This window comes from Chaetodon auriga, chromosome 10 (assembly GCF_051107435.1).
Source record: "Chaetodon auriga isolate fChaAug3 chromosome 10, fChaAug3.hap1, whole genome shotgun sequence".
Taxonomy (NCBI): Eukaryota; Metazoa; Chordata; class Actinopteri; order Chaetodontiformes; family Chaetodontidae; genus Chaetodon; species Chaetodon auriga.
The window spans coordinates 4,826,731-4,853,720 of record NC_135083.1 but is presented as its reverse complement, the minus strand read 5'-3'; the positions used below and the strand labels follow the sequence as shown (position 1 = coordinate 4,853,720).

At 47.7% G+C, this 26,990-nt stretch overlaps 1 protein-coding gene across 1 annotated transcript in view; it reads left to right on the top strand.

The window, feature by feature from the left end:
* Positions 1 to 26,990, top strand: part of plxna2 (plexin A2) — a 164,475-nt gene that overhangs the window by 63,600 nt on the left and 73,885 nt on the right. Inside the window, 1 exon segment of the mRNA XM_076742075.1 lies at positions 5,007 to 5,141. Within this exon segment, the coding sequence (XP_076598190.1) occupies positions 5,007 to 5,141 (135 nt within the window).

Below are 26,990 nucleotides of genomic sequence, written 5' to 3'. Positions count from 1 at the left end.
GGGTGCACTGCTTTTTTCACTAAAAGGCATGTCTCGCACCCTGAACCAGAAAACTGGCCATAGATCTGAAGCGGAGTCCCAAACACCAGTGAACGTTTCATATGGAGGGTTTAAAAGCAAAGGACAAATGTGTGGGAAAATGATGTTTTTCTTCCTCAGAGTTGAGTTTGCAATGCAGAACCGATGAGGTGAGAGCACCCGGCTGTCACAAAGCCTTTCAAATCAGGGATGCCTCTTGACAAGCTTCACTGGCTCTTAAAACGCTGTCAGCAGTCTGTCACCTGCCATCTGGGCCAAGGTAAAGACCAATCTCAGCATCAAATTCAAGGCCGCTTACGGAGGCTAAGATTGGTCTCGTCAGACGTATTGGATTTGATCGGATAAGGTTTATCATGGTCATTGTCAGATCCCTCCGCCCTGCGTCTTTCTCAGCCGATGTGACCCGACTTGACTACAAAGCCCCCCCCTTTCCTCAGCGGAGCCTCCTCGGCGGCGTCTCTGTAAGGGGTCACTGCATTGAGACGGAGCGAGGGAGTGTGTGGCGGTGGCGTGCTTTCGCAGAATCTAATCCAGTGTGTGGGATCAGCCAGATAAAGGCAATGCCTATCACTTCTACATCCAAGACTGTTGAACTGGATTAGTGTAGATGCAGGAGATAGCTGCCAGAAAGGTTACTTAGGGAGTTCAACTTTCACTCTCCACTCTCTTTCCCTCTCTCGCTCTCATTGTGCACAATATGTTTCAGCCGTAAAAGCATAATCTCCCTGAAATCAACTCCCATTATACTATTCTGGTACAGGGTGTAGGTGGATGACCTACAATTTAACTTAATCCTACCCTGGTACAAGGTGTTAGTGTGCCGTGTACTGTACACTGTGGTTTGGTAAAGGTTCCCGTGCGTGGGTTACAATCTGCTCTGCCAGCTGAAATATGGTGGTAAAATAATGTACACCCTCAGATGGATGTGTATTGGTGTTGGCAGCCACCTGTAAACATGTGCATCCTGTTTCAGAAACGCTAACCTCCCTCAAGGCAAAGGTTAGAAAATAGCCTCTCTCCAAATCTGAAAAGAAAGCAGCTCTCAGGTAATAGTTAGCAGCTGTGGCCGGTGAAGCAGGAACATTCTTTAAAAATTGAGCGGTAAACGCTGAACAAACACTCGGAGACGAGCTGTAAAACAGAAACCAAATCAGTAAATCAGCAAGTCCATGTCTCACCCACAAGCTCTGGGTTGAAAAATGTGCTTTTATTAGTTTTCCTTCTAAAAGGAAACGCTGTCGTTTCATGTCTCAGGTTCTTCGCGTGCGGCGCAGGATTGTACAATTTGGAAAATGGCCATGTTGGCATTTTGTATACGTTGCATAACAGCGTCTATAAGGAGACGTGCATTTTTGTCTTCGTCCTTCTCCTTCTATCTCGGAGCAGCAGCATCCACGCTGCACCGCAAACGCACATTTGATGCACTGTTACCCCGGTTTTATTCAGCACTTTTCGCTGGGCAAATTGCTTCACACAGACTCACACGGTCGGGGATCCAGTGTCTGGCACCGTGTTCAAAACCAGTGAGACCAAGGGAGGGAGAGAGAAAGAGAAAGAGGGAGAAGGGCAATTTGAATTGGAGTTTGGTCAATCTTCAAACGTTTTTCCAGGGTGCTTACATGGTCTGATCAAAAGCACCCCACTGGCACAGGCCCTTGTAGCCACAAGGGGAGGCCTCTGATGCCGCTGCCATGGCTTCCCTGCTGGCCAAACCCCCCCCCACCACCACCTCCCACCCGTTTACGCCTGACTAGGTGCTGCAACGTAAAGTTTGTCCACAGACACAAAGCTTCCCCTTTTTTTAATCCTTTTTTTCTTGCAGAATATGGCAGCTTGGGAACTTTGCCCCCTCGTGAGTAATAAAGACTCCTGCTGACAGGAACATCACAGAAAAGTGAAATTTTGTTTTCAGTACAAAAAAAAAAATAATTCTTGCATTTTTCGACATCAGTTGACATTTTGTCATGTGCATTTCTTATAAAATAAAAATGGAGCTTTGTCTTAAAAAACACATAATAAGCAAACGTGCACGTGGCAGGGACAGATGTTGTGGTCTCTGTCATTTAAAAACGTGCTGATTCATACATCCTGGTGCAGCTCTGCAGTAAAGAAACTGGAATCCAAAGTTATTTAAAAGGGGAGATTGTAGTTTGGATTTTGAAAAACTAAATATGGCAACCCTGCGTGTGCTCCAGGATTTATAACGAGCTGATTAAAAACTCCTCCTGCTCGGTGACGCCTGGGGACATTTATTTCCGTCCCTGTTCTGCAGGCGTCCTTCGCAGTGCCTCATGTCTGTTTGAACGTGTTGAATATTGTGATTTCTGACTGTCATCTTGTTGGCATTCAGGACAGCCCTGTTTTCTGTTTTCCCCGACATTAACCACACAGGCCATGGTGCCCCTGGGGTACATGGAGAATGTTTTTCAGCGCTCTCATCCATCTTCACCTTTTTCCTCACTTTACTCAGTTGCAGCTCCCAGACGCTGGTGATAGAGAGAGACTAGCTAATGGCTGTAGTGTTGAAATGGGGGACCGTGTTAGGCCAGGCCAAACCAAGGGCAGCTCTCTGGGGCACCGGGGGTTGTTTCTGTGGACGGGTCCTCCTAAAATAGAAGGGCGGGAATATTGTCAGAGGGGCTTGAGGGTATGAATCCAACCTGTTAGCAGCCTTCTCACCCAGCCTGATAAATAATGCAGGGTCAAATGGGGCAGAGAGGGGATTGGTTTAAGTACCTGAGAGAGCCGGGGAAAGTAAAGTGATGCTCAGGAAATGAATGTTTTGGGCCTGAGAGTCGCTTACTCAGGTGGTAGATACTGTCGGCTGCAGCGATGGCAGCGTGGGAGTGAGTGAGGTCAGCGGACAGAGTTTTTGACAGAATTATTTTTGGTCCAGTGAGCACTGGTTTCTCCATTCGCCCCCCTTTTTCTGTCTCATCCGCCCACCCAGAGGTAAGCCAGCCCTGCAAAGTGCTGCACATTCAACAAACCCCCCTCGCACACACGCGCACATTTCTTCACTGCCTTACAAGGTTGTGGGTGTGTGTTTGTGTCTGCATATGTGCGAATGTAACACACTTTGCAAGATTTACAGCTACTATAGAAAAGCCGCTTCTTAATGTGAAAACCAACTGTGTGTGTGTGCGTGTGTGTGTGTACACGGTGGGATGGTGTGAGTGCTTCTGGAGTGCTTGAGTGTCAGTTATGTTGATTCCATTTTCTAAGCCTAAGCTGTTGGAAAAAAACAGGACATAGGAAAGAAGAGGAGACTGAGAAACAGATGTTATCGGTGACTGAGAAAAGCGCAAGGTCATTCATTATTTATCTCTTTGTACACACATCTGCACTCATGATTAAATGTGTTTGCTGAACAGTTAACTGTTTATTAATTGCTGGGCCTGGTGCTCATGTTAATTCATTTGCCGTAGCGTGTAAGAAATCCTCACTCTCCCGCCTGGAGAGGGGAGCTTTTGTTCTAGACACGCTCATCGTCAGCTGTGTGTTGGAGCCTGTGTCTCGGGCCCCTGGACGGTGGTGAGAGACTGTGTGATAGTGATCTGATTCAGATGAACTGCAGGCGTGCGGGGGGGGAAGGTCGGGTTATCTTGTGATCCCCAGCGGCTGCCTGCTAGGACACATATCACAGCGTGACAGAGCGCTCCTGCGGGTGCACACACGCCCACACCGACACAGCAGCGAACAGAACAGCGCTGGTCTGGCCATGCGCCGGCATACTTTATGGATGAGCATATTTGCTGAGGTCTCCCTCCACGCTGCAGTGTCAGTAACCAGATGAAGACTGGCACAGCCCCCACATCCTGCCTTTCTCTTCCTACATATGGTTTTCGCATATGTCTTCTTTTCGTTGTTTGGATTAGCCTGCCAAGGTCGGACGTAGGTCAGCCGTGGAAGCCTCAGCCACTTTGAGCTCCGGCCCTCGACTGTGCCGCCTGCTGTCGTGTACTCAGCTAACCCTCAAGCTTTGAAGGCAAACCTCGGGTGGGGGGGGGGGGTTTGTGTGAACATACATGACGTTTCTTTTACTTGACCGTCCAGCAGTTTGACACACATTCGCACACACACGCACAAAGGCCTCGTGCACATTTGCTCGCACACCCTCCCAGTTGATCTTCTTTTGACAGACGTGTGACCTTGACTTTCCCCTCTGTGATGTCTTCTGGAGAGTCTGTCTGCTCTTTGGTGCTGTCACCATCTGAATAGATAGATGAATGTTTGGGTGGAGGAAGGCAGGCGTGGATAGACAGATGATAGAGCCATCAGCTTTCATGGGTGGAGGAGGGCCCGTTGACATGTGACATCACAGAGACGTCTCTCACGCCCAGCATCAGGAAACCCGCGCCGCCCCTCAAGATTTACTGAGCTGGTTATACGTCTGGCCAGAAGGAGCTGCAGAATAAAGATGAAACCGGGCTGGCTGTGGCCCATTTAGGTCAGGGAGGGTCACGTAGCTCATATAAGTCATTAGAAAGCTGTTTTTGTAGTTAGGTGGTCTTGGCCTCAGGTTCAAAGCTTTACTGAGGGAATGCATCATTCATCAGGAGAAAGAGGAAAGGAAAACAGAGCTAAGGTTTCACAAAGGTCTACTTACATCAGAAAATAATTCCTAACAGTTGTTGTAACCCCATCCTACATGGAGTCACAGGGGGCTGACATCTACCTCATACCATGAAATAACACACAATTTAAAAGAAAGTGTCTGAAAGTCATTTAATCATCTCCCTTCTGTTTTCAACTCTTCAATCTTTCGCTACCCGAGAAGCCCTCACGGAGTGTCTCCACCTACCTGAGTCTCCGAGCAGCTAAATGATAATGATGGATTGTTTTGCAAATATTATTTGACCCGCCTCTGTCATTCCTGTCAATCACTCTTCGTCTGTTTTCCCGTTCCTGCTGTCATCCAGACAAAAATAGTAATCATTGACCTGTTTGTGTTCTGTGTTTCTCAGATTCGTGTCGACGGGCCTCCTCACGGTGGAATCCAGTATGAGACGGTGTCGGTCATCAAGGACGGCAGCCCCGTCCTGCGAGACATGGCCTTCTCCCTTGACCGCAACTACCTCTACGTCATGTCTGAGAGACAGGTAGGCGCTGGAGAGACGCGTGCACGCAAACACGTGTATTTCCAATTATACAACTGTCCTGCAGGAGGATGGATGGTTTAAGTGTGTCGTTGTGTGTGTGTGCATATGTTTAAATGTCAGGAAAAGGGTGTGTGTGCTCTAGCAGGGCCCAAGATGGCCCACCTCTCAACATCACCAGCACCACCACCCGCTGTTAGCTATAAATAACGTGGGTGGCACAGCGGGGGACGTTGTGACAGCGTTTGATAATGAAGGAGAACAATGAGGGCAGGGAGAAAGGAAGAAATAGAGAGACAAGGAAAAGACAAGGTAGAATGAGAGAGAGAGAGAAAGATGAAGGGCACTCGCTGGCTGGCTGAGGCAGAGGATGTGTCGAAGAGCGATGAGGGGAAGAGGGACAGCTGGAGGAGTGCATGACTTAGAGTAAAGAGAGACACTGAGAGAAGAAGAGAGACAGAGTGCAAGGTCATCCTTTCACACTTCTAATGAAGTGACACAGCATCGCGGGGCGGGTGGGAAGCAGCCGATAACCATCAATGCAACTGACATACTAAGCAGGCGGAAGAGTCGAGGGCAGACGAGGTGCAAGGGGACACAAGGACGGAGGAGATGAGAGGACAGGAAGGCATGATAGGATGGAGAAGAGACGGAAAGAGGAGGAGAAGTGACGGGAGGAGAGGAGAGGAGGAGCAGCTGCAGGGGAGCGTGGCAGCGCGGCAACCCAAGGGAGAGACGACGTGCGAGGCTGTCAGCGTGAGGTGATAGATTGCCGTCCTCTCTCCTTATCTCTGCTCTTAACACACTCGACGGCTGGCGGGCCGGAGCTCCCAGGTTAGGTGGATGTGGCGGATGTGGCGTGAAGGAGTTATTTAGACAATAGTGCCGATTACTGAGAGAGGGGAAGAGAGGAGCGAGCAGATTCACTGTAATCTGCGTTTGCCCCCCCCCCCCTCGGCATCTGTGACTAACACAAAACTCTTGAAAAGTTGCTCAGTTTTTGTCACTTTCCTGCTGTGAGAATAAAAATATAACAAAGTCAAGTGCAGTCACTTCGCCAGTAATAGCGCCGCATTTCAACCCGTATTCCCGCTGAGCCACATCGCAGAATTGAACAAATTATTTAAAATCTCAAATCTCTCTTTTATTAACATTTACAGAGTGCGTCCGCCAAAATGTTTTTACAGACGTCTCCAGGATGAGAATTCAAATCTGCAAACACAATAAATGCACACGCGTCCGACAGCGAGACGATGGCTCTGTAGCGAGGCCTGACTTCGATTCCACAAGCGAAGGCGAGTTTGTACTGGGTCTAAAGTCTGTTTCCCATATTTACTAAATCCTCTATTCCCACTTATTCCGCAGATGAAACAAGCTTTTGATGTTGAGTTCATAACTGCTAGTCATCTGAATGAGAAGTGATGTCGGTGAATATTATTAGCATTCAGCTCGTAGACGCTTCTGTTTCGCTCTCCGGGGGTTGGGGAGGATCGAAACAGACAGATACACACACACACACACACACACACACACACACACACACACACACACACACACACACACACACACACATACTGAAATGCTTTCGACTACTTCGGGCTTGTTGCCCTGCATGTTCAAGGATAGCGCTCAATGGTCACAGCTGCTTCTGGACAGTGAAAGCAACATTTAATTGTTCTATGTGAACAACTCTTTCATGAAGCTTTAATCCAGAACGTCATGTGACATGCTTCTACTTGGGGGGGGGGGGGGGGGGATGTATAGGGTTGGATACCACATTGTATTTTTCACTAGTAGCACAATCCACTGTAAAATATACAGCAGCGTCCCTCAAACCAGCCCTTACTTGCATTCAGTGGAAAAGATCTTTTTGACCTTTATCTCATCATCGTTAGTCTAAATGCCACCTCGAGCTGCACACAAGTCAGACATCCAGGACATCACGAGATCTATCTTGTCTGAGCTCCGCTTGTTCCCGTGTGCCTGGCTGATGCCGTTTGAGGCCAAGCGCATGGCGATGGGAGGCCGCAAGAACAAAGGAGGGATGATATCAAACAGAAAGCAGGGCAGATTTGGCTCCAGTTGCATTTCCTACTCGGAATAACAAAGAGGCCCTCTGTGTTTGGCACAGTGGGAAAGAGAGAGTACAGAGGGGCCGAGGGAGAGACGGGCAGACATTGAATGAGAGAGAGTAATATTTGCTCAGCGAGGCCATGCTCCACAATCTGGGCTCTCGCTCTCTCTCTCCAGTCCTCACACCTGTCTGTGTGTGTTGTGGCGAAGCCGAGAATCGTGGGATGTGCGAGGCCTTTGTAAACACAAACATGCAGACAGGCACCCACAGGGACACACACTCACACACACACACACACACACTCTCACACACACAAGGCACATGCTCCCTCGGTTTTCATTTGCATAGGTAACGCCATAGCGCAGTGGCTCTTGCAATCATGTGTACACTCGCACAAAAAAAAACTATAATTACAGACACATTCAGTATTCAAATGGAATCTCCATGAGGCTTTCGGAGGCTTTTCATCCAGCCTTTTTCTCTCACCCGCATATATATAGATTACACCTACTGCATATGTATAGATTCAGTCTCAGACTCTTACACGTGCGCCGCCAACCCCAAGTTATCTGCCAGTGTGTGAACGAACTTTCCGCTCGCTCTCATTTGTTTCTCTCTCACACTCCCACACCAGACACCATCACTCACTTACCCCCAAACATATTTAATAGCTCTCTGTTTCACATTCGATCCGTGGTGCCGCCGTGTTAAGCTGTGCTTTTGTTTTGTAGATGTAATGACAATAGCATCCACCATATTAATGATGTGGTGAGACTGACCCAGTGCGAGGCAGCGCAGTGGAACTGATGAAAAGACCTGGCTCACTGACTTTCTCTTCTCCAGGAGCAGTGCGAGAGTGTGTGTGTGTGTGTGTGTGTGTGTGTGTGTGTGTGTGTGTGTGTGTGTGTGTGTGTGTGTGCGTGCGCCTTCCTGTAGGGTGCTGTATCATTACTGACAGTCCTGAAATACATAGCAGGAGGTTTTCATCTCGAGATTTATCTTCAGACATCTGCGTATATCCGCTTTGGAGCCTCTATTGAAAAACCTCAAAAACGCGCTTGTTGCATCATCTCTGCGTTTTCACCGTTTCTCTTTGAGCTCCCTGTCTTCCTCCCGTGATTCTGCAGATCCATCGTATGAATTTCTGCCAGATCACATGTTTGAGTCATGTTGCGTGAGAAAGTGTGTGCGACTGCTTCTATATTTAGACCAATAATCCAGCGATTTTGGTACTTGGCTGGGTAGCAGTGCTGGCGGCAAATGCAGTGATGGAGAGAAAAAGGTCATAGCTGTTTCGGGAGATTCGGTTGAGCTGCCTTCTAGACACGTCCTCAACTTTTTCCCTCTCCTCTTTTTTTCCTGTCTTTTTCCTCCCTCGCTGCCATATGAAATGCCCCCTGAAATGTCTTACATTCCTGAAACACCTCGCTGCGTTTAATATTGCATCAAAAGCAGTAGATTTCAAACTGAATACCACACCTTTCACTGCTGTAGCAAAGCCGGCGTGGTATGGACCATAGCACATAACAGCTGCTTAAGTTTTGCACAGTAAAGCACAGCAGGCTTTAACCTTTATCTGTAAGTCCTGCTTTACATACAGCCAGATACACTGCGCCCACGGTAATACTCCAGTGGCATAACAATTGCAGCAGAGGCTCTAATCAAACAGGTAGAAAGAGTATTCATGTGTGAATGGCAGCTGGAGCACAGCTAAACCACTGGTGCTTTTGCCAGCTCATGCAAATTCAGTGCTTTGGATCTGCATGAGTGTTGGCCTCATCCCCACCGACTGGATCCTGCGCCTTTCTCTCTCATTCATTACCCTCCACTCCTTTTTTTATTTTCCCTCTCTCTTTCTCATGTTTCTGTTTTCACAACGTGTATGCCTGGGAATGCGAAAGGGCCTCGCTTCTTTCTTTCAACACCGCGGCCCGTCCGGTATTTGTGTGTGTTTGTGTGTGCTGAGCTGCGTTTCAGGAGTTCAAGCCAACGGAGGGTCGCGCAATCGTGCCTGACACTGTAGCCCACATGAGGCCTAAAGCGCCATTCGTCCTCTTTGTTGTCGGTTTATCAACACAATGCAGCGCACTGGGATAAATGGCGACAACTACTCCAGTATCGAATGGGGTCTTTTGGGGCCTGGATTATCAACATTTTTATGAGGGCTTTTCATTCCCTTTGTGGCGTATTGTGCTGTTATGGCCGCTGGCACCCAGCAGTAGGGCGAGCACTCATCACACACGGTTGAGAATCAGTGACTGCATTATGTCAGTTGCTTTGGTCAGCGGCCAGTACGCAGAGCCCGGGCTATAATGTATTATTCATGGGGAACAATCAAGATTTAACATCTGAAAGGGTTTTGAAGTGATACCTGTGGCGCAGCCTTAGTTCTGCCTGAGAAGCTTTTTGAAAACACCTTAAAAAAGAAAAAGAAATAAACCCCAGACAAAAAAATAAATAAATGAAAGTGTTACCTTTTTATCATGTCTTAATTAAATCCCAAGAAAAGAAGCAGGTGTTGACTTTGTAATGGAGCTCAATGGGTTTTGTAATGTTTTATGGCTGTGGCACACAAGTACATAATAGACCTTAACAGACTTAATGGTGTTCTCTGTGAAATAGTGGCCGTCTAATTGCCAGCTCTTTATAAGGATAAGAGTGAAATTCTCGCTAGCATGACCAACTGAGGGATACTGAGCCGGCTTGTAAAACAGACTCGTCTTTCATGGACAGACACACAGTCCTCCCCCTATAGAGGCGTTCAGCCATGTGCTGCTGTCACTCTCCAATACACTCTTGGCTCTTTAGCAAACATTAAACTCAGCCTCCAATCCTCGAACGCCGTCCTTCCTCCCTGACCCGGCTCCATGTATGGAACGGCAACATTACAGCTCACAGATTATCAGAAAAGAAAAGAAGACCTCTTTTTTTCAAGCCTGGCAATTTCTCCCAGGTGCTCAGCTGTGAAATTTGAAATCCATGCATGGATTCTTTCTTCTTTTTTTTTTTTTTTTAACCTTTTTTTGTGTGTATGAGGCTTCTTCTCAACCTGTTCTCCCTCCGAGCACCCCCACCCTCCTTTCCCCTAGAGTTTTCTGGTTATCCTCCCTCCTACCCCTTATCCCCCAGAACCTTTGTTTGGCTGGTGTGGTTAGATTGGGAGGAAATGGGTTCAGTGGTTATCAAGACGGGAGGAAATAGGATTCATTCACACCTCATCCAGGCTTAGATTAGCTGACATGCTACTGGCTCATCATTATGCAGGACTTTGGTGTGTATGACAAGCTGATTTCATGTGTTAATGGGCATGGAACACATGATGGCTTATATCCAGCCGTACCACTGTGCACTGTAGGTGTTACAGCTTGTGCAGATGCAAAAAAAGCGACTAGCAGCAGTGTTGTTGGAAAGCCTTTTGTTTCCCGGTTTTGCTGTTTACACCCTCCACAACAAGCAGATTGGACTGGCTCATGTCCAGGCCACTCATTCAGTGACTTAAGTGTGTGTGTGCACGCTTTTCCTCATGTTTCTTTCTCCTAAAAGCCCAACTCTGATTTTCACCATCTATTTCAGAGCCTACCGGAAGATGCTTGCATCCTTTTCTTATACAACCCTGATTCCTAAAAAGTCGGGCTTCTGTGTGAAGCAGAAATAAAAACAGGATGCAATCATTTTCAAACACACTGTGTTTACTGACAACAGTTTATCAAAGTGTTCTCGAGCCCCTGAAGTAATCGCCTTTATCCAATGATGTGTTCACAAAGTGGTGAGCCTCGCTCCATCCTCACTTGTGAACGACCTTTCATACCCAATCATGACACTATCACCTGTTACCAATGAACCTGTTTACCTGTGGAATGGTCCAAACAGGTGTTTTTGGGGCATTCTGCATCTTTCCCAGTCTTTAGTTGCTCCTGTCCCAACGTCGAAACGTGTTGCCGCATCAAATTCAGAATAAGCAGATATTTACAAAATCAATGAGGTTGAGGAGGTAAGGCATTAAATATATTGCCTTTGTGCTGTTTTCAGTTAAGTGTTTGTCAAAAAGATTGGAAAAGTATCACAGTCTGCTTTCCCACCTTTTTTGAAATGGGGGTTGCGGAAGAGGAACAATAATCTGGTGGGGAGGAAGGAGTCTGGCAAAGGTTCAGGCTGAAAGAATGGGCACAGCAGCAGGGCAAACAAAGTCAAAAAGGCGCAGGGACAAAAGATTCGCACTTTGTGTCCACTTCCTCTGAGCTCCTCCTTCCTTTGCACTGTTTGTTAGCCTGCTGTCAGGGCTGAGTAGCGAAGGGGTTTCCGGCGACTACCACTACCTCAACAAGTGTTGCCTTGCCGTCCCTTGACCCTGCGTTGGCCCTAGGGACGTCTAGTTAGCTCGCAGCTGCCAGAGAGCCAACCCAGACCAGGGCTTCGACCATTGACCCTTATCTCTGCGTTTCTCACCAATCTGTCCGTCAGCGACACTCAGACAAAGAGTCCCAATAACTCGACTGCCCTCCCTTACGGCACAAAGGTCAATCAAGGAGCGGCTTTCAGGATGAGAGAGCAATCAGGGGAATGTGCTGAATTCAGTTAAGTCCCACAGCCTTTTCACTTCTTCTCAAGTCTGTTCCCACAATCCAGTTTTTTTCACACAAGTGAGGTTCAATAAGCAGAATGCTGAATATTCCCCTCTCTTACCTCTGAATACGAAATGTGAGAAAAAAGAAATATCTTTCTCTCAAGTTCCTGAATGTTCTCTAATTCCCCTGTTGTATTCGTGGTTGGGTTTCCAGCCATGTGAATGTGAGTTAAGTGGGATGTCTTGTGCCCAACTTGAGCCTTCAGTTGAGGTCAAATGAGGCTTGTTTTGCTTGACACAGGAGGTGCCATATATGCCAGGCAGCCACGTCGACAGCAGTGTTTATAGAAGAGAGGTGACCTGAACAAAAGTTCTCTGTCGCGCATGAGAAAACTTTGATGCTATGTGCCAACATATGGACCACACATCTGCATCCCATCCCACCCTCATCGGGGCCGATCACGAGAGCCCACAGCTTCCTAGCATCTATCTGTTTTTCGACAGACCTCAACAACTGACAAACATCTCCTGGACAGCCTGCTATCAGTCAGACAACAGGCACTGGCCTTGATAGATGGGCCATCATGCTTTATCTGGGATGTAAGCGCGACAGCGGGGTCAGTTTGGCAGCCATGAGGGTGAGGGCCAGCAAATCAATCGCACGGCCGCTTCCTCACAGGTGCTCTGCAGCTGGAGAGGAGGGGCTCGGGCTGCAGCCTGGAACCTCGGGCTCAGATTCTTCGCTGCTTTCGTGACAGCTTCACTTGATATTGACACCTGGACAAATTAGGATAAATTCCCCTGTCAATACGCACATCCAGTGTTATTGATGATGCCATTTAGCTTTTCATTCTGAAGAAACCGCTCTCATCCCTGACCCACTTGTCAAGCTCCCTTAATCTTGAGCCTTGTGTGTGCACGTATTTGTATATGTGTGTGTGTACGTTTGTTTGTTCTTGCAGTATTCGTGTGTGCTTTGAAGCAATAAACTTGGCTAACTACATGTTGCTATTCCTTGGTGGTAATTTACCTTTACAATTTTAGTAGTTTCTTGTAATTTTAAAGCATATTTATTTATTGTTTCAACTATTTTTTTCTCTGTCTTGTCATGTACTTGATGCTGCCTTGCTCTTTATTTTCATTCTATATATACTCATATACTCACTCGGTGTCCACTCCCATCAGCCACTATAGTCATTTGCAGCTGTTTTATGGAGAAGTTGTGTAGTTTTGAACCAATTTTTCAAAGACAATGCATTAACCAGATGGATGGAAAGTTTCTGTGGATGCCTCTCATTCATTTAGCTGACACCCCAGCAAAGTGATGCGCTGTCTCTGAGCATCGTGGGGTCAGGGGTTATGGGAAGTTCAAGGGTTGACTGAGTCTGTTCATCAACCCTGAAGGGGTCACTCAGCAGGCCAGCCAGAGACGCCCCTTCATTGAACCATGTTTTTATAGCCTTCATCTGCTTGACCACCGCTAGTCAGCTATTTCTTTCTCCAGATGACCGATATGAGTATCCTTCCCCCTCTCGGCTATGTTCTAGCAATGTTTTACATGTCTGAATGCCAAGCTCTGTTTGCTCCCTCCGTGCTAGCCCACCTCACAAAGGCACCTCATTTGCATGAGTCCCTGAGCAGGCATTGTTAATTGACTTAAGCCAGGATTAGTGTTAATCAGGTTTTGTGCCCTGGAACCATTGGCCAATCCTAACCTCATTATTTGATAGCAGCACACGTCCTGTCAGCCCCCATCAAGCTGTTAATTAATAGAAGCCTGCGCACCCCGGTCCCAGCCTGAACCCCCTTTTACCTCCCACTTCCCCATCCATCCATCCATCCATCCATCCCCCCTCCCCGCTCTCCCACCTTCACACCCAAGTCCCCCTGCTGTATCAGCAGAGGTCAGTACCCAGCAGTGCACTGTACAAGCTGTGAATTCAGCGAGCAGGCCAGCAGACTGTGTTAACAGACCGTGCAGCTGTCAGTAAACAAACGCCGTGTAGCTTGACGTCTGCTTCAGGTGAAATAGACTCAATAGTGTCAAATCCAGTATGAATGGATTTCAAGTTCCACAATAGGGAGACAAGTCTGCGTCTCACTGTAAGATCATGTGTGTGTCTACATCCCTTAATACCAGCCAAAAGCTCACGGCTGTCTCCCACCCTAAACCCCCACCCAACCCCCCCGCAGGCGTCTCTCACTGGCCCCCTGACATAATATGAGATAATGAGGAAAAGGATACCTGATACTGAGACCCTCTGACACCTCTGTCTCTGTCTGTCTGCAGAGTTTGCCATTAGCCAGCCGACTGTTGCTCCGCAAACGTAGCCCCTGAAGAAAAGATCTAATTTTCACACCCAGTCTGCACTTTTGCCACATTGCTGAACCGTGAGAGATGGAAAATGTATTCCATGGATAAATGCATGTTTGAGTGACAGGGTCTGGGGGAGTAAAGCAGAACAGTGTATTTAGTTATGTATTTTTCTTTAGAGGCTACTAATTGCAGATATTTAGAAGTAAACATTAGATGAATAGATGTGGTCAGTTAAGGCAGAAAATCATCACTCTGAGGACCGTGAGCAGCAAACCTGTCCGTGAACTTCTCCAAAGCCTCTCATTATCCAGAAACGCATCAATTCATCTTTAATTAAAGTCCAGTTTCAGCCTCTGCTTGGTATTGTGTTGCTGTGTTTACACTCTGAATGTCTTACTTCTCTTGCTTCCCGCGCTATCTTATGGGTAGCTGTGCAACATTTGTGTGTAGTGTATGTGTGTGCGCATGTGCACATTTTGTCACTTTGTGAATGTGAGCCAAAGGAACAGTCCAGGAGCCATCCTGGCAGAATAATCAGCTCTATAATTAAGAGCTGCGAGTATGTCAACTGCCTTCATATACCCCCCCTTCTCTCTTTCTGTCTCTTTCACTCTCTCTGTCTGTCTGCCTCTATAATGGCGCAGCATTTGTCTGTTTCCTCTCAGCGCCTATGCAGAATGCTCATGACATTTATTGTGAAACTAATGGCAGTGCTTCACTCCTCCTAATTGTAGGCTTTAATTGCAATAATTATTTACAAGCCTAATTAGAGCCTAGAGAGTGTCAGGGAGAAACACGAGTGCTGGTTGAAGGAATCACGACAGGGTTTGTCAGGAGCCAGGCGAAGAGTAAAGTGAATAGAGTGGCAGTGTTTGGTCTATAATTGGGGGAGGCCATGTCTGCAAGTCTCACTGCCTCCCTCGCTTTTTCACTGCCTCTTTTTGCATGTCGATTGCCGTCCTCCTCAGCATTGAGATGGGGCTGCAATCACCGAGCGAAGAATAGTCTAGTAGGTTTTGAAGCCGAGCCCACACATCAGCGGATAGCAGCAGGATCCTTCCCCCAGAACTGTGCTAGAGGTGTTTATTTAGAGGTCTCAGGCTGACTGTAGACTGATCTTTCCTGTGTGAGAGGGGCTGACAGCTCACTTCACTGCGCCACCAGCTGCCTTCTAAAGGAGTGAATAAGTGTGTTTGTGTGTGTGCACACATGCATCTTAGGTGCATTTGTCACAGAGTACATTGTTGCTCTGTGTGTTCGAACCAGGGCCTTGGTTCATTTGCTGCAGTTTGGCAGCCCCCCAGGAGGTCTTTTGTGTGTGTGTGTGTGTGTGTGTGTGTGTGTTACTGTGTGATGCGGTCATGCTGCCAGGTCTGCAATATGCTCTTTGTCTGTCCTTCACAAGGCCGGTCTTATAGTAAACAGGCTGCAGCAGGAGAGCTGCTGGTTTTGATGGGCTACCCATGGCAGCTCAACCCTCTCCTCCTCTCTCTCTCCCCCTCTCTCTCTACAGTTGTTGGGGTTGTGCAACACTCTCCCCAATTTTGCCCACTCCACCCCCCCGTCCCCCTTGTCTTCTCGTCTTCCCCTTTCTTCTCTCCTGTCAGTGCGGCGTCCGATGGGAGGACTCAATCCCACAATGCCATTCTCCTCTCCCCTGCGGCTCACTTTGACAAAGCTGTCAGCCTCAGCCCTGGTGATGGATGTAGTGTTGTACAGTGCATGCGTGTGTACGTGTGTGTGCGTCTGTGAATGCGTGTGTTGACGTGTTACTGCACATGTGAATGTGGTTTTCCATGGTAAATTTCGGGTATTCTATTTTGGACTTTGGAGTTCTATTTATATGCACAGAAATCTGTAAATTGCACCATATCATTTACAGATGTGAGCGCCCCAGATCCTCTGTTTACCCGTCTGCCTTTGTTAGTTAATGTTGAGAGAGTTGAGATTTGGACACGGAGTTCATGTTCAGCCGGTCTGTTTTCAGTCAGAAGCGAAAGATAACATTCACATTAGTGCACCGTACGTGACAAATATAAGAGAAAATGCTCGCTCTCACTCTTTAAGATGATGAGCAAAGCTGTCCTCAAGATGTGCAGGAACACACACACTCGCAGACAAACATTTATCTATGTATGTGTGCTCGTATATATGCAGACACACATTCGGCCCAAGGAAGAAGATGAATGTGCAGGGGTGGATAACATATCTCTAATGCAATATTTGAGGAAAAATATTAGAAAGAGCACAGGCTAGATAAGGCCAGTGATTTAAGCAGTGTGTGTGCCGACAGCCTGTTGAAATATTACCCTTCTTGCTGACTTGTAAATCGGATATTTGGAGCCAGAAGGATCACATGGTGGTAATAGATAGGGCCACAGAGTGACGGATGAGGCTGCGTGGGGGATTCGGGATGGAAATACTACACGACAGATGTGTGGTGGACAAATGCTGTTACCTACACTGTGAATGGAGGCTGCAGCATCCGGAGCTGTTTAAAGTTCATATGTGGAACCCAAAAAACACTGTATCCCTCAGAGGCAAAACGCTTATTTATTTCACATTTTCCAAAAGCAACTGGGGAGCAGTTAATTTGGCTGCACAGAAGCAGCTGTCGGAGAGTCGTGGGATGAGAGGGAGAACGAGGCAGAGGGTGGAGGGAGAAGAGAGACGAAGAGAGTGAGACACAAAGGCAGTTTGGGCTCATTATGTTGATTTTTCCTCTTCTGCCAAACAAAAACACCCAGGCACTTTTAGACACACCACTGGAGATCAGTCACTGCTTTCTTTCTCCTTCTCACCCCACAGAGTTTCTTTATAGGCAAATCTAATATTTTTCTCTTCACTGCAGGAGCGTGTTTGCCCATAGCTTCTGTCACTATATATTTCTTATGGAATCAAATTGGATTAGGCACCATTATAGAGTCTGAGGAGGTCTTTCAGCCTCAGTAATGCTTGTAGACTCTCATTAACGTATCATGAAACTGAAGCCCAGGTGAGCACTATTTTGCATGTCAGACACGGCACACATGTGCACATAAACTGTGCACGCGTGCATTCTTACACACATGCCCCTCACACATAAACACACACACACACACACACACATACACACATGCACTAATTTGTATGTACAAATACACACCCAGTTTGGGATTACATGAAGTGTCCCTCACCACCTGAGCCTAGTTATCAATGCCCCTCCTCCCTATCTGTCTCTCTTTCTCGTTTACACAGACAAACATTCATCTTGGCACACACACACACACACACACACACACACACACACACACACACACACACACACACACGCTTACACTTTTATGCACAAGCAACAGCCCTGAGAGCAGTGGGGTGTAACCAAACCCTTCATTTGTATGTACATCATGTACACTGGCAGAGACGCCGAGACAAAGAGAACAAACATGCACACACGCACACACACACTGTTACACACACATGCACACACACACACACACAAAAAAAACCTTACACACTCAGACATGCACTGTGGAGTCCCTCTGTGGATCAGAATTCATTTCTGTCTGCCTTCCCCTCCAAATCAATACCCCCGTTGGTCGACAGACAGCCGTAAGTGTGCCAGGGAGGCTCCCCAAACACACACACGCACACACACACGCACACACACACACACACACACACACACACACACACACCTACACACACGCACATGCCTGTTGATGTGTGATGGCCTCTGCTGCTTCCTTATTAACTCCTCACATGCTGACTGAAGCATACACCTCATTACTGGCTGCATTGACAGTCTGGGATCCCACTGAGAGACACAGACACGTTGGACCGAGACAGACAGGCCAGAGACACATCGGAGGACAAAGAGGTACGGTGAAGTGACAGACAGCAAGACGGTCGCACAGACAAGCAGTGCAGACAGGTGGGTAAAAAATGGGTGAAGACAGGCGGATTGACAGACAAGAAAATCAGCCAAAAAGGCTGCACGCAGACGAGCAAAGACATAAATAAATATAATAATGAATGAGACTGGTGTGTTGACAGACATCGTGACCTTGGCCATCATAGACATGGACAGACCGAGAGATGCTGGGAGACAGTGACAGAGGAGAAGGCAGGCCTTAAGTGCAGCAGTAACTCAGAGTAACATGTTGTTAATATAGTCTGAAAAACTCACTCATAGAAACAAACTCTCTTATGTGAATTCCGCCTTATATACATTCATTTCCCTCGAGTGATGTTAAGCACACTCCAGCTCCATTCTTCCTCTACTTCAGCCTTTTTACCAGAAGTGACTAAAGATTTTACAACCCACTGCTAATGCTAATGAGTCATATTAAGCTTTGAAGTGGCTGCTTTTCAGACACACTATACCATTAGCATTAGCGCCCAGTTTGTTATGATGTCTGATGGTGGCTGAGTGGAGGCAAAGCTCCAGGTATGAATTCAGCTCGGCAGGAAAAAAACAAAAAAATAGACCTTCATTAGACAGAAAAAAAACGCAATTCAGAGACCTTACTCGCAGTTATGTATATGTGTAACATGCAATGTGTTAATCTCTGTATAAAGGGGTATTTGATTGTTCTGAAAATAAGGTTAAATCTATCTCAGCATACTATGGTATGCCAGTGTACCACTTTTTATAGCTGCCTTTGCACATCAGTGCACACACTTACACATACACATTTACAAACACTCTTTGGCACTTTCACAGCGCCCCTGTTCCCATCTCTTAAATGTCAGTGTGGGCCTTTAAACCAGTTGCCAGTGAGCAAGCAGGGTAGAGGGGGGCTGAGAGTTCAAAGTGGTCAGGCAGCATGGATGTAATTTCCTCCTTTTAGCCTCCTGACTGAATTACCGAGCAAAGAGGCCACCTCGACTGGGAGCCGCGAAAAAGAGCGAACAGGGGAGCGCGAAAGGAGTGGGTTCAGGAGACAGGGGGGCGGACGAGTAGTGCAAGAGATGGGGAGATAAGTGGAAAAGAAAGGCAAGGAAGGGCCAGGGAAAGAGCCGAGGACTTCCAGATCATATCACCAGTATCCATCGTAACATCTTTACCTTGCCTAAGAGCGTGCAAACGAGATGTGGAAAGGAGTAAAGGCGGCAGAGGTATCGTTAGCTGTGCTTGACATTGTGCTAATAAGTGAAGCTGTTAAGTCATGCATAAATAAATGATGTGTGTTTTACTGAGGTTATTAGCAAGCACAGCATTCCACTGAGGCTTTTTATTAGGAGGAAGAAATGCAGTTATGGGCCGACAAAGAGAAAGACATCTGAAAATCAGATGTCTCGCATTGCTTTTGTTTTTCTTTAACATCGTTTTTTGGTGTAAGTTATTGAACAGTTCTGGGAGCATTTGAAAGCTGTTGGCACTGAGGGCTTCAGCGGTCTGCAGTATGTACAAAAACACAGCCGAAGCACACACACACACGTGCGGTCGAAACACGCAAACACACCCACGTTTTGGTCAAACCCATTCCCCTCCTCTCTTTGCCCAAAAAGAGGATTGAAGCCATACATAATTGATACACTCCTCGCTGTATCGACTGGTTGGATTTTTCATCCTCCTCACTGGTCGATTCCTTCACTCCATTATTTCTATGCTTGCACTCCCTCCACTGCCTCACATCCCCCAGTGACTCCCTCTACTCCTCTAGTCTGTAATACCTAAACACACACACAAACACACACAAACACAGACATTTTGATACAGTCCCATCTCCCTCCTCCACCGTCCGTGTAGCTCACTGCCCCGCTTTGCCTCTAATCCATACGGTTGGCCATCAGTCCGGGGGACGCTTGCTGAAATCCAATGTTTGTGCAAGTGTGCGCTGTGTGTTCTGCATGGTGTGTGTCCAAAAGCACATCCCAGAGAGAAGGGGGGGGTTTATCTGTGTTTTTGCACGGGGGCACTGCACAGGGGGAAAGGGATACTTACCACCCAGAGCTGAGAGAGGACGGATAAAATGCTTTTAGAGGTGATGAAATGTATATTTAAAAATGCCGAAAACAAACAGGACTTTGTAAAATTTTGATGCACTATCTGAGAGGTAGGGGATGGTGGGAATTGCTGCTGTAATAGTGTCCAGAATGTAGAATTTTGAGCAGTAAATGAACGTGTGTTTCAGTTTTCGTAGACAGATGTTTGCCTTGAATTAAATAATTAAAGGCGTGGGGCTGAGGGTAACACAAACATCCCTCCAGAAACGATATGCTCTCTAACAATCTGCCGCAATTTTGCATGAATTAAATTTTGTCACACAGTAGTAATTCAGCAGATTAGCTATTCATAGCATCCTTTACATTAGTAATTAGATTACAGTGTGTACAGTATGTACTTTATGCTGCTGGGATTTTAGGGAAAGTCCAGTGGCGTATGTGTTCTTCGCCTCTGGCACCACGTTGTTTTAAACAAGCAGAAGAAGAGCTTAGCCTGAGCAACAGGAGCCTCCAGGGCTGCACGGAAAAACACTCGAGCACCACCGACAGGAACTCCTGCCTCAGATGGTCCTCAGCGCAGAGAGATGAATTCCACCGCAGACGCCACAACAATGGCAGTTCATCATAAGAAATGTCATGAAAAAAAGGCTGAAGTGTATTATTACCACTTTAAATACATAGTTATCGTCCCCGGGTCAGCGTTAACACATAATGGTCCCCTCAGCCACAGAGTTCAAACTGCGGTCAGGAGGCGCACGCCTGACCTGTTCCTCCCCGTCTCTCATGCCTGGCAGTTTGTCTCCGACCAGTCTGTTACTTCTGATGAGCTGCCAGGGACCAGGCCTGCTAATACGGGGTGGAGGTGGGGGTGTCGGTGGGCTGCCGATGCTCTTTGGCAGGGGGATTTGGAAACTGCAGCTCTGCTCGATCACACTGTGATGGCTAGATATCCGCCACAGTCTTAGTGTCAGTGTAGAGTGAGTTAGTGTAGCCGTCCGGGTTGTTGTGTTTGCGTTGCAATGCCCCCACCTGCCCCCGCCCCCCTTTCATTCTGTCTTTAAACCCAGCCTTGTGCTGCTGCACTGTCTTGATGTTTTCAATTGACCCAAATCTAGCAGCTCAGGCCAAATCCAATAAACCAAATGAATGTGTGCGTGCGCGTGTCCCTCTGTGTGTTTCGTCTTTGAGTGGCTGAATAGACGGAGAGGAATAAGGAAAAGATGGGCTGAGGGAGCTGGCTGCGACAATAAAGGTTAAAAGCTTCCGTTTTTTCACCAAATCATTTTTAGAGTATGGCTGTTTGTAGATGAGACGGGCGGTATCATTTCATTCCGCCTCAGCCTTTTCTCCCTCCCAGGTTTAGCCTCTTAAAATCAATGAGTAATATCTATTCCGAACGCTATCTCGTGTGCTTTAAAATCAGTTTTTCTGAAAACCACCAAGTATAAAAGGGTCTGGCCTTCAGAGAAAGCACTAACACGCGTCGGTACTGTATTTCCCATTGAGTTGTCCTAACTTCCATTTATCCAAAACCTATCCTGCATTAGTGCTGTAGACAGTTCTTTAGTAAATGTAATGCAGTAGAAGAAAATCAATATTGTGTATTTCTATACAAAACTTGTTTCTCTCAAGCAACTTGTCAGGGAGCCCTCTGACATCTGCTACAAGAACAACAACAAAAACAAGCGTTTTAAAAGCAGCTCCGCTCAGCGCCGAGCAGAGCAGCAGATCGCAGCAGCACGTCTCCAGGGGACCAAGGTTGTGCTCGTTTCACGCGCATGACGAGCAGGATTTTTATGTGCAGCCATTACGTGCACATGTGGCCGTAATTAATTACTTTTACACGTTTGCTCGTGGAATGTGGGGTTTAAGCCGTCATCAAAGCTCCCAGCTGTTGTGGTGTCTTTGCACAGTGAACTCGAGGCCTCCGAGGGATCAACGCCCGCATGCCCCCAGCGGCCCCCGTTCTTTCCTTAATCAAGCCGGGTTTAATTGGTGTGAGTCTCGAGGCCTGATTATCCTCAGACTAGCCACAACACTTCAACAGAACCCCTTCACCTCTCCTCTCAGAGCCAGCCAGCCTAAAGATGGATATTGATGATTGGGCTGAACCGCTGACTGACCTCAGTCTCATGCTGCAAGAAACACCTAGAAAAGTAATTTATTCTCATTTTCAGCCTTAAAAGTGGTTAAGTAACACCAGAGGGGCCGGCTAGCCCTCGCTTATAATGCAGACTTGATATTTTTCCAGTGTTTTTGTAACTGTGAGAGAATGCCATTCTCTGTGGGTGGATGTCAACAAGCTGTATGAGATGGCTCTGCCACAGCACTACAGAGCGGATTTGTTTGGGTCTTAGAGAGTACAGTGGAGGGATTTCGCGAGTTGAGGAAAAGAGGATGAGAAAAGGAGGAGGAGAGAGCGAGAAAGAGACAAGGGAGACGTGGCTGCTGTCCTCGGGCATAGCCTCAGCGGGATTACGAGAGCAGATTAGAGAGTGGCCGGTCAGGGAAGCGGCTCAGCCGTCAGTGTGCGGTTCGCCTGGACACAGGAAACACTGGCTGCAGGGTCACTGTGAGGCTGAAACACTCAGGGGCGTGTAGATTTCACTGGTTTTCATTCATTCAGCAGCAAGTATTTGCTCTGCTTTGTCATCAGGCTTGCTCAAACACACACACACACACACACACACACACACACACACACACACACACACACACACACACACACACAGACATACACCCCTTCCATACTTTCCCTCTCTCTCTGCTGGAATGGGTATTGTGTTCATGATCGATGTGCCTCATTCCAGTGACGTGGTAGCCTGGCTAACGCTCATTAAAAATGGATAGGGTGTAGGGGAGCTGCCAGTGTGTGTGTGCGTGTGTGTGTGTGTCTATACATGTTTAAAAGGAGGTGTAGGTGGCAGGAAGTCCCAGAGGTGCCAGCTGTTTACCGTGCACTGCTGAAGGTTTGGGGGGGTGGTGGTGGTGGTGGTGGATGTGGGGGTGTTCCTGAGGTCAGAGCCAGGCCTGTTGCCTTGGCAACAGCTTGCAAAATCGCTTCCTCTGCATTACTGGTGACGGTGGGATTTTTCTCTCGCTGTCGCTCGCTCCCGCTCTCCCGCTCAGCGCGGCGAGGCACATCTGGCACCGCAGAGACGAGGTCTCACCAGAACACAAAGCAAAGGGCCACTTCCTCTCTGCTCTGCTCTCCCTCGTTCCCTTTTTCCAGCCTTTCTTTTTTCTGTCTTCTTTTCCTGTCCTGCCCCCGTGCCCCCATCCATCAGGGAGGTGCAGCGAGCACGGCCGGGTCTCAAGGCGGCGGGGCAGAGGAGCCGAAATGGAGTCAGCACTCACAGGTGGCCAGAAATAACGCCGGAAAATACGTACAGTGGGAATTTTATCCTCTGGCCCTTTTTTCTTTGTGTGCTGGAGAGGCAGCAGCGCGTCTGCTGTGGGATGCCCACCTCTCTCTCTCTGCCTCCCTGTGACAATACTGTCACCTCCCTGTTTTTTGTTGTTGTTGAAGTTGTTGTTCTCGAGACGCAGCTGCAACAAAAATAAGCTAAATCCATTATTTATAACAGATACACGATGAAAGCTCTCATGTTTGTGGCCCCAAATGGCAGCAAGAGGTGCCAGGTTGAATTTGGAAGACTTCGTTACACCAAAGTCACGTCAGGTTATATTAAGAAATAATGCTTTTCTTCGGAGCAACTTTGTATTTTTGCATAAAAATCAGGTCCGTTGAAACGTTAAAGTCTGAGTATTAATACTCGCGCTCAAATCCCCAGCTATAGGTTTCAGTAACACACACAACACCCTGGCATTAGTGAGGGCTTGGCAGTAATAATGGAAGCTAAAGCCTATTCAGCAAAAGCCTTTGAAAGAGAGGAAGCTGTTGTTTTAACCCGCGGCTGTCAGTCAGTCACACAGGTCGCTCCAGTGTGCGACTCCACCGTAGCCCCTCTGCTTGAATAACCCCCTGCTAAGGTCATCTTAAGTGAGAATTTCATTAGCCTTCATTTACCGGAGCGCCGCGCTCCTCTCTGACGGCGCTCGCTCCGGTCAGCTGTGGGCGTGAATGCCTTCCCGAGAAGCCGAGGCAGAGAGCAGAGAAAGTTGGAGGCAGCGTCAGATCTCACGCCGCGCTTCTTTGTCTTCCTCGAAAACACGGGAGCAACAATCTGCACATCCGTTATGGCGCTGCGCATACAAACAAACACACACACACACACGCACACACAGTGGGAGAAGGGGCTTCATTGTGCAGCCCTGCTGTGTTGAGTGACTGTAGCGTGTGCTGGGCAACAGCTGCTGTGAACCCCCGCACCCCCCCCGCCACCACCTCCACTACTGGCCCACGCTGGTCTAAACATCAATACATACATACACACACACACACACACACACACACACACACACTATACAGAGCGCAGACATAAACACACTCTGTGCTTTTTCGGCTCTCATGTTCGTGCTCACCTGTTTACCTCGCTCTCCTTCTTCCATATCACCCTGCTCCCTTTTTCTTGCTTTCAGTCTGCATCAGCTGACAGCGGGCTGTGTCTGTCTGTCTTTAGACACCGCTCCATAAGGGACACCCCCAGCTCCCCCCTCACTACTCCCTGACTCCCTCCCCCCCTGCTGACAGCTGTCTCCACACTGTAACCCTTTCATGGAGTTGGGCCTCTGTGAAAGTTGCACTATAAAGTTTCAACAGCCTCGCACGTGTTTTGGGAAGGATCTGAAGGCTTTTTTTGGGTGAAGAGGGATTGGGAGACTTGAGATGCACACAGACTGAGTTGGCTGTTCCACCCGCCAAATCTCGCTCCTGGTGGGCTTGTTTGTCATCAGTCGCAGCTTCTGCTGCTGATGTGACCTCGTCTGCAGCTCATTACAGCATACCACCTGTTTGTCCCGAAGCTAGGCGAGACGCGCGCACACACACAAATAGAGTTTGTTGAGGTGACAGGGGGTTAATCTAACAGGAGTGTCGACGGCGGAGCTGCCACACAGCGCAGCGACTGTCAATGTCCCACCGTGTCAATGGCTTTCTTTGTCCCCTGGGCCCGTCTTTCTGTTGCCGCAGGGTTTAGGACCAGGCAGCAGGTGGAGGGTTATTGAGCTTTTAAGGAGTGAAGACAAAACGGATAAAATACACAGGCTGAAACACGTATAGCTCAGAGTTTTCAGGGCAGCTGACAGTTTTGCCGACTTTTCAGTGGCCACGCAATATCAGGCGCATTGCTGTCTGCGTTTTTTTTAAATTTGATTCATTGTAATAAAAGAAAAACCTTTGATGGACACCCAGCTGTTATCTCTTCCTAGCTGACAGTTAATTCCAGCCCACGGTGCTAACAGCAATTAATATCACCCAGTTGTGGGCAATTTGCACAGGATTCGAAAAACACTTAAATGGTGTTATTTGCACCTTTCATTCACTCCCCCACGTTCTGCAGAGGAGCCACTTATTAGGCATTGATCTGAGCCCGAGGTTTGGAGCTGAGCAGGGCACACACTGTCAGAGTCTGCTGTCATTATCCAACAAGGCAATTGCCAGGAAATTGAAAGACAGACAGGACTGAAAATTAATCTGTGTCAGACTCTGAAATACACTTTATCAGCGTGCCTCCGTTCGTCTGCCGTGCGGTGGCGGTTTTGTGTCGCATTATGCGGCAGCACGTGTGCGTTTGCGCCCGCCGACACGGCGAGATGCAGGTGTGAGCGAGGCAGCCCCGCGGGACGCTTAAAGACACATAGACACACGCTGACCTCCAGATCGCACAGTCCTCAGGGCTGCACAAACAGACTGAGGGCCATGTGGCGGTGCAGAACCTTGCCTGGCAGACGGACAGACGCAGCTAGGTTCACACAAACACACGCTTATATTTAAGTGACAGAAGGATGGTGCGTGTTTTGTAGCCGGGAACAGGCGCACAGCAGCTCAGCTGACACGCATCTCTTGTGCTTCCCACATATGTAAATTCTCAACCCTGTTTTTGTGGAAGTTTAATGTCAGTTGCGTAAGCGCGCAAGCAGAAAGATGTTTGTTCTTTATTCAGATGATTGTAGTCCAACGGCCATGTGTGGATTAGTGTGGATTCGTGGGTGTGGAGTGTGTTTGCTTTGCGCTGAAAGTGCTTATTCAAATTCTTTGCTGTTTACACATTCAGCACGTTTTGCTTTGAAATACCATTTTCACACTGTTCATTCACATTTCTAAATGTACACTACAACATTAAGAGCTACTTCCCAGTTTTGCAGCCATCTATTTGTTTAATAGAGTTGATCTTTACATAAACTTGCTCTCAGTGGTAATGGTTCTTTTTTCTGCTGCAGTTATACTTCTCTGAAGTCTGCGCTGCCGTTCTCAATAATCACTTCTTCATGACACATTTTACATTTCTTTAATCAAACTGGACTTCGCACACGCTGTTGAGAAAAGCGTCTGTCACTGCTCCTCCGTGTGTAGGTGTGTTTGCACAGGCTCCACCTTGGTGGACAGATGCCCTGATGCAGACAAGAGCCCATTGATGGCAGAGGAACAGCTTTCTCTGGCCAACTGATCCCACCTGCTCGCTACTGTTTCTTTGGCTGCAGATAAAGGCAACAGTTGCCTGTGCAGTTGACATCTCACGTCGACATACGGGGCCGCAGTGCACTCAGACATTTGAGGCACATCATCCTGTACATCAGGTCAACATAAAACATTAATGTTGTTGTGATGCACACATGGGGATGAATCATGTATAACATTGCACAGAATCATCATATTTAAATGTTGGCTATGAAGGAGGAGGTTTGTTTTTCTTCTTTTTGTTAAATATGTGTGGATCTGTGTGATATCAGTCATCTGTTGGGGTGTGACTGAATGAGCGTTCCTTCAGTGCGCACACACAAACACATGATAGCCAGAGGCTTCGCTTTGTGCATAATGTTTGTCATGCCGCACCGTGACCCTGA